Here is a 13025-nt window from a genome sequence, read left to right as displayed (position 1 = left end):
TTTTCAGCTGCAGGGACAGCACGACTGGTTGCAATCGAGGGAAAGATGAATGCGCCAAGTACAGAGATATCCTGACAAAAACCTTCTCCAGAGTGCTAAGGACCTCAGACTGGGCCAAGGTTTACCTTCCAACAAGACAATGACCCTAAGCACACAGCTAAAATAACGAAGGAGTGGCTTCACAACAACTCTGTGACTGTTCTTGAATGGCCCAGCCAGAGCCCTGACTTAAACCCAATGGAGCATCTCTGGAGAGACCTAAAAATGGCTGTCCACCAACGCTACCATCCAACCTGACAGAACTGGAGAGGATCTGCAAGGAGGAATGGCAGAGGATCCCCAAATCCAGGTGTGAAAAACTTGTTGCATCTTTCCCAAGAAGACTCTGGCTGTATGAGCTCAAAGGGGCTTCTACTAAATACTGAGCAAAGGGTCTGAATACTTAGGACCATGTGATATTTCAGTTTTTCTTTTTTAATAAATCTGCAATAATTTCAAAAATTATTTTTTTTGTCTGTCAATATGGGGTGCTGTGTGTACATTAATGAGGGAAAAAATTAATTTAAATGATTTTAGCAAATGGCTACAATATAACAAAGAGTGAAAAATTGAAGGGGGTCTGAATCATACCCACTGTGTGTGTGTGTGTATATATATATATATATATATATATATATATATATATTATATACACACACAGTACTGTGCAAAGGTCTTAGGCAGGTGTGAAAAAATGCTGTAAACAAAGAATGCTTTCAGAAATATAAATAATGATTATTTATTTTTATCAATTTACAAAATGCAAAGTGAGCGAACAAAAGAAAAATCTAAACCAAATCAATATTTGGTGTTACTACCTTTTGCCTTCAAACCAGCATCAGTTCTTATAGGTACACTTGCACAAAGTCAGGGATTTTGTAGGATTATAGTCAGGTGTGTGATCAACCAATTATATCAAACAGGTGCTAATGATCATCAATGTCACACGTAGGTTGAAACACATTCATTAACTGACTCTGAAACAGCTGTGTAGGAGGCTTGAAATTGGGTGAGGAACAGTCAAACTCTGCTACCAAGGTGAGGTTGTGGAAGACAGTTTCATGTCATGGCAAGATTGAGCACAGCAACAAGACACGAGGTAGTTATACTGCATCAGCAAGGTCTCTCCCAGACAAAGATTTCAAAGCAGACTGGGGTTTCAAGATCTGCTGTTCAAGCTCTTTTGGAGAAGCACAAAGAAACGGGCAACGTTGAGGATCGTAGACGCAGTGGTCAGCCAAGGAAACTTAGTGCAGCAGATGAAAAACACATCAAGCTTATTACCCTTGGAAATCGGAAGTTATCCAGCAGTGCCATCAGCTCAGAACTGGCAGAAACCAGTGGGACCAAGGTACACCATTCTACTGTCCGGAGAAGTCTGGCCAGAAGTGGTCCTCATGGAGGAGTTGCAGCCAAAAAGCCATACCTCTGACATGGAAACAAGGCCAAGCGACTCAAGTATGCACGGAAACATAGGAACTGGGGTGCAGAAAAATGGCAGCAGGTGCTTTGGACTGATGAGTCAAAATTTGAAATATTTGGCTGTAGCAGAAGGCAGTTTGTTCGTTGAAAGGCTGGAGAGCGGTACAGTAATGAGTGTCTGCAGGCAACAGTGAAGCATGATGGAGGTTCATTGAACGTTTGGGGCTGCATTTCTGCAAGTGGAATTGGAGATTTGGTCAGGAATAATGGTGTTCTCATTGCTGAGAAATACAGGCAGATACTTATCCATCAGGGAGACAGCCGTATGATTGGCCCCAAATTTATTCTGCAGCAGGACAACGACCCCAAACATACACCCAAAGTCATTAAGAACTATCTTCAGTGTAATGAAGAACAAGAAGTCCTGGAAGTGATGGTATGGCCCCCACAGAGCCATGATCTCAACATCATCGAGTGTGTCTGGGATTACATGAAGAGACAGAACGATGTGAGGAAGCCTACATCCACAGAAGATCTGTAGTTAGTTCTCCAAGATGTTTGGAACAACCTACCAGCCGAGTTCCTTCAAAAACTGTGTGCAAGTGTACCTAGAAGAATTGATGCTGTTTTGAAGGCAAAGGGTCAAATATTTATTTGATTTAGATTTCTCTTTTGTTCATTCATTGCATTTTGTTGATTGATGAAAATAAATGATTAACACTTCAATTTTTTAAAGAATTCTTTGTTTACAGCATTTTTTTCACACATGCCTAAAACTTTTGCACAGTACTGTATATTATATTATAGAGAGAGAGAGAGAGAGAGAGAGATAGCATTCGTAGTCCTGATTTGATTATATGGGTGGTTACCTACCAGGTAACGCATGTGGTTGGTCTGCCAGTCGGCAAGCATCCACCACAGGCCCTCTCAGTTGCGAAGTAGACACTCTCTCTCTCTCTCTCTCTCTCTCTCTCTCTCTCTCTCTCTCTCTCTCTCTCTCTCTCTCTCTCTCTCTCTCTCTCTCTCTCTCTCTCTCTCTCTCTCTCTCTCTCTCTCTCTCTCTCTCTCTCTCTCTCTCTCTCTATATATATATATATATATATATATATATATATATATATATATATATATATATATATATATATATATATATTTTGGCACTGATTTATTTCAGGTTTCCAAATTAAATGTAGTATTTGATAAAGTCATCTCTATTCATTTATTTTTGTATAGCACTCTTCACTGAGCACAGGCACAGATTACTGTGATGAGTTTGCAGGTAAAATGCTATCATAAACTCTTAATAAGGATCGTGTTTGAGACATTGCAATTCATATTGCATTTCAGGCCTCCCAAAGCAATGTTTCCACAATATGACATTTTCTGTAAAGTTTAATTTAACTTATTAGACAGTCATAAATGAAAGCACCACAAAATAAATTAAATCGGTGGGCAGCACACAGCTGAAGTGCGGTGCCAGCTCTCACTCAGTACTACCAATAGTTTATAAGAACTGCATCACAATTACATCAGAGTTACAGTCTTGAAATTATGATATTGACTTGGTACCAAAGTATTGGTGGTATAAAACCTGTGATGGAAGTTGTATTGGTGGGCTCGTCTATTGGTAGCCCATAATATCACGTGTCCAGTGAAATCTGTATGTGCTCTTCAGCACCATGATTAGTGCAAAGAAGTAACTGACCTCGAAATGCCTGCTTCCTTTGTAAATGCCCATTAATTGTCAGCTGTCTCATGCACACAAGCCCACTAATACAACTTCCATCACAGGTTTTATGCCACATCCACAAGAAAGCATTCACTTCATTCCAGATTTCCTTTATTATTGAAAATTTTGACACTGACTTATTGCAGGATTCCAACTAAAATCTAATATTTGATAAAGCCCACTGAATTTAGTTTATTTTTGTATAGCACTCTTCATTGAGAACAGGCACAGATTGCTGTGGTGAGTTCTCGGGTAAACTGCTATCATAAACTCTAATAGGAGCAGGCATGAGACAATGGAAGTATCCCACAACTGCAAAAAAGTACTGGGTCTCAAAATGTCCGTTTCCCTTCTGAACACCCAGTAATTGTCAGCTGTCTTATGCACACGAGCCCAAATATGACTTCCGTCACAGATGGGCGTGACTGAGTTGCTGGGATTGTGAAACTGCATGATCGGCAGACACGGGTATATGTCCTGACTGGCCCTTAACTTGCCAGGATTAAGTAAATGAAATCTGTATGGTAAAAATAAATTGGAAATCTATTTAAGAAATTTGTCCTCAACTAGGACTTTGAGTCAGGAACCAGGCAGGAGGAAACTCAATCATTGTGTCTTTAACTTCTCATCTTGAAGAAGAAGCACCCTGTTACAGCCGTCTGCTAAGGGACGGTACCCTGAGTAAAGGTTTTCAGCAAATGGTCACAGAATAAGGACAGGGTCATTGTTATAAGTAACAATTTGCATTACGGTGCTGAATTACTCTGATTGGTACAACAGCTTACATACCCAAATGAAAGTCTAGTTTCTACTGCATTCTTCTCCTTAAATATCTCTTAAGTTCAGTTGTTATCTCTCTATTATAAAAGAAAATCTTGAGATGAGACTTTTGTCAAGAAACTTTTTCAAGTCCCCCACTCCTTTCCACCATTTCCGGTTCACAGCCCACGCCTGCGTTCCTCTCACCTCTCATTCATTTGAATACTTTTGTCAGACACAGTTCCTGCACTCTCAGCTCTCATTAATTTTTACATTTTCCTCACTTTGTTCCCTAATTAAGATGTATTATGTCCAAATCTTATTGAAGAATTTCATCCCGAAGGGTTATCAACAGAAGAAATTAGTACACAAGCAATCCTAGCACCAAGAAACGATTAAGTCAAACAATTAACATGAAAATTGTCGATCAGTTACAGGACAAATTGGTTAAATGCATATCAGTAGACTTATGCTGAAACAGTTGGTGGTGATGGTTTGGAAGATGAAAACATCAACTTAATGTAAACACCGTCTGGTCTTCCACCGGCTGAATTACTGTTGAAAGAAGGATGTAATGTTGTTGTGTAATTTATGTCTGAGTGATAGGCTATGCCATAGGACAAGATGAGTTGTATTCAAAATTGGTCGAACAATTTTGATATGTCAAATTTTGACAGGCGACAAGAAAGATAATGTAGTACATCGTCAGGGAATAACGTGAGACACCAAAGGAGATCTTGATTTGCCATTCGTATTAAAATGTTTGGAGTTTCCTGTTTTAATAGCTTTTGCTATGACAACTAACAAATCACAGGTAGAAACATTAGAAAAAGTCGGTCTATTTATTAGAGAAAAAGAAACAATATTCACTCACGGGCCGTTATACGTTGCGTTGTTACGATAAAAGTCCAAACACAGAATCAAAATTCAGTGTGATATTAATAAAAAGTTAACTCCAAATATTGTTTTTACTGAAGTTTTATGTTTTTAGTGTAAGTTTAAAAAGTATTTGCGTGTTAATTTCAAAGCCAAATAGAACGAAAATGGTACAATAAAATACCTCTAACGCAACATGAAACATAATTTTCTTTCAAATCACTACGTTTTACTATTTTTTAATATGGTTAAATTACTCTCTGTAATGTAACATAGTTAGTTCTATTATGCATATGTAACAATTCCAATGAAAATAACAAATGTGTTTAAATTGTACAAATGCTTCCCCACACGCGAGCGGCAGAGCCGTGAAGTGGCTAGCATGTAGCGCCCGCATGGGGCTTGGCAAGCGAAGCGAGTAACAGGCTTTATTTTTTTATTTTTTTATTTTATGATAAGTTGTCCTGTGCAAATGACACTTGGCACTTCTTAAACCACCTGGGGCATTTTCTCTGTTTACCCAACTATTTCATTACTTTCTTCATGCTATTTCCAAGACAAATGCTGTGTATTTTTTTTTTTTTTTTTAATGTGTACCGCATTCAAGACACTTCATTTACAGAAAGCTATATTACCCCTTGGTGGTTTCACATCTGCCACTGAAAATTTGCTGGAAGAGTCGTTTATTGTGATGGGAGTTTAAAACTGTCTGGAGTTTTCCATTCAGTGTGGCCTCTGCTCTGTGGAAGTCCACACCTAGATATTTTCACAAGACTTTGTTAATTTGGCCTAACCCCAGTACTCTCTTCTCTCTTATCATTTTGATCTGCTAAACCTGATTATTATTTTTCATGTTATATTATGCTGTGCTGTTCCTGTTTAACTGATTTTGCCCTCAGCCAGCTCAAATGGACAGTCCACTTTTAAGTGTTGCATGCCGATGTGAACCAAGGATGTTAAACAGCAGCACCTGGTGTATCAACGGTAGTCGTGTGTTTGTCTTGGGTGTGATTTTTTTTTTTTTTTTTTTAATTCTTCATTAATTTGTAAATTACTTTATAATGGATATTATTGGTTAAATTGAACAGCAATTACTCATATACTGTAAGTCAGTGTTAACCAAAGTTAAGAAGCGTTTGTGTGTAGAAGTGAAGAATTGAATTACACGCTTGTTTGGAAGCTGTGTTTGCTTGATGTAATGCATGTCACCGTGTCAAATAAAAGTTTAACAAATGACAAAATAAGAATAAAATAAAATAGGAGTAGCCTAGTCCCACCTTTTCTCACCCAAGCCTTCACGTTATCTTAACATTGAATATGTGTTATTTTTTTTTTTAATTTTGAATTAATTTTCTTTCGAAACAAAACTCAACAGAGATCACCTCAGTGACACAAATGAAAATAACATGGCAGGTACAACAGTCTGCTTCAACAGCACTGCATGAAGCTCAGCCACCCGTGTCACATTTTGAGCTTCATTTCCAGGAGTCAGTCCAGGTAATATGATTCACCAAACTGGTGCCATGCAGCAGCTGTATTCCATGTTGCACCCAGTCATGCTGGGATAGTCACAAAAATGGATAAGCAAGTTAAAAAGTGAATGCGTGTTTTTTTAACAAAACATGATAGCAGCCGACAGCTCAGTCATGGGCAAACAGCCACAAGTATGATATTCTGTTCCAAAGACACGCCATGAAACTCGGCACTCCACCGCTACCCGACTCTACGACTACAGAGTCCTGTCTAAAGTGGTTTTTCGTATTGAATAAAATGGTAAGTAAAATGAAAAGGTTGAGTACAGGTCCAGCATGTTTGCTTTAGGATTACATTAATGAGTTCTAGGGTTGTCAGAATTATCGAAATATTGATAAGCATCGATTTTAACATTTTAAAATGACTTCTGTACTCGTTTTTCGTAGTATCGATTCTATGGTGTACGTTATGAATGCACTTCCAATTCACTCTGACTTTTGACAGATGAGCCCCGTAAGCTATCAGTCGGCACGGATGGAGGTGCAGCCGCCTTTCTAACAGGTGTAAATAAGATGTAACTTCAACACCATCTTCACCAGCATGCTTATCAGGGGCAGCCAAGGTGGTATAGGAAAATGGATTCTTAAAACTAGTAATCTCTACGTATTAGAAAAATATTATAAGCACATGACGAAAGTAGAAACTATACTTTACTAAGCATTAAGATGCAGGAGTTAGAATTAAAAAAAGAGTTATGCGTACTTATTTTTTATTATTCTGTATGAGCTAGAAACCACCAATTGTTCATTAAGCCAAAGGTTAGATGTGCAGGATTGGCCCCTTCTTTTAGAGAAGGAATGTGAACTTTACAACTCTAACTATTGGTGGTTGAGTGCTGAGTTAGTAGGGAGTAAGGATAGGCCTTGTCAGACAGACATGATGGACAGAGATGGGTTTGACACCCCCCTCAGCTAAGAAGTATTGGTGGAATCGATTAGAGGCAGGAATAGAGCAGTGGAATGTTAGGTTGGTTACAGTTTAAAGTATTGCGATACTTCTCTTTCTGTACAAATGACTAACAAACAGGATTACAGAATACACAACTAATCAGTAGCTCTAGTCAGGGTATGCTAGACAGTAAGTCTTTAGCAGGGGTTTAAAAGCGGAGACTGAAGCGTTATCTCTTATATTGTATTAGTGGACAGATCATTCCACGGCTTAGGGACCCTGTAACTATAAACTCAACACTGTTATTTTATTAATCCTTAGGATCTTAAGTAAAGAGGCATCTTGATCGGTGTCTCTTTTGGCTCTCATGCTTTATAAGACCAGACAGGTTTTCTTGTTTCCACTGCACTGCGTCCACACTAGCTGCTATCACCTCAGGGTTAGGGGTAGGTAAAGGTTGAGGGAAATTGGGTAGGTTGCTTTATTTTTTTATTTGATAAACTTTATTAGTCTCCGAGGGGAAATTGTCTGTCTTTTTGCATGACGTTTGGTCAAAGTGGACAGTCAGCCATTGTTCAGCACCAGGTTTCATGTTAAGGACCTTGTTCAAGGGTTAAGGTTAACCAAGTTGTTTAAAAAAGTTTCTAATTTGCATCTAGTGTAGAAGAACTAGTGTGTCAGTGGAAGATTACATTTGGAACTTAATGGTTCGAAAGATGCAAATATGTTAACGGTGCAGAGATTTGAGAATGTCCCGGTCCTTAGCGTCTTCCATCATTTGAATACTGTAGGAGTTAAAGAAGGCAATTATCTTGTAGATTGTCTCTGCCTTAAAATGTGTCCTCCTGTGGTTCGATACCCTTAGAAAATGGTGAATCAATGGGTTCCTTAGTGAACTGCGCAAAAATGATTTTCTGTTCCAGATTTTTAATCATCTTTTTTATTTTATTTCATACCTGTGGCTCCACCCACGTAGTAGTGAAACAGGACAAACTTTCAAAATCAATAAATGATTAGCTAAGCAGAGACGAGGTACACTCTAAAACATGGTCAGAGGTGGACCGACTTGAATGGAGGCTAGCACGTGAGTAAGGAGGATTCCGCCCGGCTCCCCACACCTGACGTCGTGCTTCCCCCTCCCCTCGGCCCGCAGCCTCTGTCTCGGATTAGTGTAAATATATCGCTCCTGCAAGCAAACTATGATACTTAGCGTGATGAGAGAAGTCACAAAATCAACTGGGATGTTCCAGCAAATTCTAGGAAAAAACCCAATCTAAATCCATTAAGTGATTCTCTTGTGAAAGTGGACAGACAGACATATGTTGGATTTTATATAAATATACTAGCCGTCCCCCAATGCTTTGCCGTGTAGTAGTGAAATAGGACAGTGAGGAGGGCCCTGCCCAGCTCCCTACTCCTGATGTCATGCTTCCCCCTCCCCTCGGCCCGCAGCCTCTGTCTCGGATTAGCACGAATATATCACTCCTGCAAGCGAATTTAGTGCAACAAGAGAGGTCGCAAAATCAACCAGAATGTTCAAGCAAATTCTAGAAAAAAACCTGATCTAAATCCATTAAGTAGTTCTCTCGTGAAAAGCAGACAGACGGACGTTGGATTTTATATACAGTTGTGCTTGAAAGTTTGTGAACCTTTTAGAATTTTCGATATTTCTGCATAAATATGGCCTAAAACATCATCAGATTTTCACTCAAGTCCTAAAAGTAGATAAAGAGAAACCAGTTAAATAAATGAGACAAAAATATTATACTTGGTCATTTATTTATTGAGGAAAATGATCGAATATTACATATTTATGAATGGCAAAAGTATGTAAACCTTTGCTTTCAGTTTCTGGTGTGACCACCCAATAACTGAATCTAAACGTTTCCGGTAACTTTTGCTCATTCCTGCACACCAGCTTGGAGGAATTTTGCCCATTCCTCCATATAGAACATCTTCAACTCCGGGATGTTGGTGGGTTTCCTCCCATGAACTACTCGCTTCAGGTCCTTCCACAACATTTCGATTGGATTAAGGTCAGGACTTTGACTTGGCCATTCCAAAACATTAACTTAATTCTTCTGAAACCATTCTTTGGTAGAACGACTTGTGTGCTTAGGGTCGTTGTCCTGCTGCATGACCCACCTTCTCTTGAGATTCAGTTCATGGACAGATGGCCTGACATTTTCCTTTAGAATTCTCTGATATCATTCAGAATGCATTGTTCCTGGCCCAGATGCAGCACAACAGGTCCAAACCATGATACTACCACCACCATGTTTCACAGATGGGATAAGGTTCTTATTCTGGAATGCAGTGTTTTCCTTTCTCCAAACATAACGCTTTTCATTTAAACCAAAAAGTTCTATTTTGGTCTCATCCGTCCACAAAACATTCTTCAAATAGCCTTCTGGTTTGTCCACGTGATCTTTAGCAAACTGCAGACGAGCAGCAATGTTTTTTTTTGGAGAGCACTGCCATGCACACCATTGTTGTTCAGTGTTCTCCTGATGGTGGACTCATGAACATGAACATTAGCCAATGTGAGAGAGGCCTTCAGATGCTTAGAAGTTACCCTGGGGTCCTTTGTGACCTCGCTGACTATTACACGCCTTGCTCTTGGACTGATCTTTGTTGGTCGACCACTCCTGGGGAGGGTAACAGTGGTCTTGAATTTCCTCCATTTGTACACAATCTGTCTGACTGTGGATTGGTGGAGTCCAAACTCTTTAGAGATGGTTTGGTAACCTTTTCCAGCCTGATGAGCATCAATAACTCTTTTTGTGAGGTCCTCAGAAATCTCCTTTGTTTGTGCCATGATACACTTCCACAAACATGTGTTGTGAAGAGCAGACTTTGATAGATCCTGTTCTTTAAATAACACAGGGTGCCCACTCACACTTGATTGGCATCCCATTGATTGAAAACACTGGACACCTGACACCTCACCTTCAAACTAACTGATCATCCTAGAGGTTCACATACTTTTGCCACTCACAAATATGTAATATTCGATCATTTTCCTCAATAAATAAATGACCAAGTATAATATTTTTGTCTCATTTGTTTAACTGGTTTCTCTTTATCTACTTTTAGGACTTGAGTGAAAATCTGATGATGTTTTAGGTCATATTTATGCAGAAATATCGAAAATTCTAAAGGGTTCACAAACTTTCAAGCACAACTGTATATAGAGATGTCTAATTACAAAGTTAATAATACTTGGTGGAGTTTTAATGCAAGTTACTCCAAGCAGCACAGTGGTGCACAGTTGGGCTGGAGGGAGTTAAAGGCCTGTAAGCTGGAGTGGTCGACACTCTGCAACCCACACCTTCTCCTTTAGTGTGCCTGATGGTCTCTCTGCTAAGTTACACACTAATTGTTGTTTATAATGCATTTATAATAATGTTTTGAAGGGGACAAAGGTGAAGAGGGGATCCATGCAGGGGTGGACTGGTTTCAGTGTGAGATCAGAAATACGGAGGATACACATTTGTAAAATTGTTGGTCTCTTCCTCTATCATTACATTTGTTCTCTTTCTTGTCCTGCAGGTAAACCTTCTTATGACCTTATGGATAAAAAGAACTTTGAAGCATGGCTTGAATCCGTTTCTGTGTCCTTTCTCACCCTGACAGACCCCCAGAAGAATGAGACTCTGGACCACCTGATTGGCTTGAGCGGGGCTGTCCAACTGCGGCACCTGTCCAACAACTTGGAGACGTTACTCAAGAGGGACTTTCTCAAACTACTGCCCCTGGAGTTGACCTTCTACTTGCTCAAGTGGCTTGACCCCAAGACCTTACTCACATGCTGCCTGGTCTGCAAGCAGTGGAACAAAGTCATAAGTGCCTGTACAGAGGTGTGGCAGGCAGCCTGCCGGCAGCTGGGCTGGCAGATTGATGACTCCATACAGAGTGCCCGTCACTGGAAGATGGTCTACCTGAAGGCCAAGCTGCGCATGAAGCAGCTGAAGGAGCAGGAGGCTTTTGAGACTTCCTCTTTGATTGGTCACAGTGCCAGGGTGTATGCACTCTTCTATAAGGATGGCCTGCTTTGCACTGGTAAGCCAGCAATGTCTACAGCAGGGGTCTGCTACTCCAGTCCTAGAGGGCCCCAGTGGCTGCAAGTGTTCATTCTAACTCTTTTCTTAATTTGTGACCAGTTTTTGCTGCTAATTAACTATTTTCCTTTATTTAAATTGACTCTGACCGCTGAATTGATTTTTTTTTTCCTTAAACCGCACTTAAACATAAATTTGATGTGAAGTGAGCCAACAGATGACCAACTAAGTTGGGGCCTCCAACTCCAACTGACTTCAGTTTCTTAATTTGAAGCCAATTCTCGTTGCTAATTAAACCCTTCATTTAATTCCATGGCACTCCAAAACTGTTGATTTTCTTTTTTTAAGAGTACTGTCAAAAAGTTTTGTGGACCTGAACAGATCAACATTACTGAGGCCATCACCTTTCTTTATTTTCTCTTATGGTGTGATGGACGCAGGTGGTTGTTTATGTGTTGGTACATTTTGTGTCATAATATTGTTTGGTTGCTATTTAAGGGAACAAAGAAATAATTAAGGTGCATCAGTTAACATTAAGGCAAAGAGTTAATTAGCAGCAAAATCTGGTAACAAATTAAGAAAAATGAATGAATGGGAAAAATATATACAGTGTATAAAAACATACTTTTTAAAAACCACTCTTAAGTTAAAAAGTATACTAAAAAGTAAAATAAATAAGTCTCTCATACATCACTTGTAAAATAAAAGCGTGGTGCTAGGATTTTATTGATTGAAGAAAAGCGCCCACACTTTTATTTTACAAGTGATGTATGAGAGACTTATTTTTTTTACTTTTTAGTACACTTTTTAACTTAAGTGTGGTTTTTAAAAGTATATATATATATATATATATATATACTTTTTTTTTTCAACTTTTTAGTCTTGGGTTTGTTTTAGTATAATTTTTTAATCAATATTTTAACACTTCCTTTAATATTTCTATCCATTACTACCGCCATTTTTTGGTGAAATCTTGAACTATTCTACATATCAAAACTTCATTTCTTAATTAACATGGATTAATTGATCAAATAGTGAAACTGATTCATGTATTATCATCAGAAGTGAGTAAGTGTGCAAAATTTCAAGTCATTTGGACAATAGGAAGTGGGTTAAATATCGATTACAAGATTTGTATTAGACAACAAATAGGGGAAGTTAAAATAAACCTGGTAAAATGAATGGGTTAGAATGAAGACCTGCAGCCACTGTAGCTCTCCAGAACCGGAGTTGGAGACCCCCTGGTCTACAGGGAAGTAAACGAGCATTCCGAGTTCTGTTAGGCTGAGCAGTGCTTGTCACTCTCGTAACTTATACCTCAGATTAAACCGTCCCAATTCTAATTTGAGAAAATGAGCAGGAGTGCCACTGCGTTCAACTGCTTTTGTTATTGTGTACACAGGAAAGAACTTTAGTCCTTTATTAAGTTAAATGGCAATGTTTGCATATTGCTTTATAATATTAAATGAATATACCAATTCAATTCAACCTCCAATAGACTGTGCACTAATATATAGACAAACGTTTAATATAACTGAAATAACTAGCAAATGGCTCTTACACAAGCGTTTGTGTGGATTGTTCAATAAATCACTTCCGGAAAATGTCCTCGTAAATGAAAATGGAACGCACTTAGACATGCACAGACATTTGACTCAGACGGGACACGTGGTCCCAGTTTTCAGTGATTGTGGAAGCCCTAACTGTGGTTTTCTACT

At 39.0% G+C, this 13025-nt stretch overlaps 1 protein-coding gene across 1 annotated transcript in view; it reads left to right on the top strand.

Annotated features, from left to right (window-relative positions):
* Positions 1–13025, top strand: part of fbxw2 (F-box and WD repeat domain containing 2) — a 56310-nt gene that overhangs the window by 24483 nt on the left and 18802 nt on the right. The window contains exon 2 of the mRNA XM_039774481.1: positions 10799–11308. Coding sequence (XP_039630415.1) covers positions 10819–11308 — 490 coding nt within the window. The 5' untranslated portion in view covers positions 10799–10818. The remainder of the gene's footprint in view (positions 1–10798; positions 11309–13025) is intronic.

Source organism: Polypterus senegalus, chromosome 13 (genome assembly GCF_016835505.1).
Source record: "Polypterus senegalus isolate Bchr_013 chromosome 13, ASM1683550v1, whole genome shotgun sequence".
In the NCBI taxonomy this organism is placed as follows: domain Eukaryota; kingdom Metazoa; phylum Chordata; class Cladistia; order Polypteriformes; family Polypteridae; genus Polypterus; species Polypterus senegalus.
This window is presented reverse-complemented; position numbering and strand designations above follow the sequence as displayed.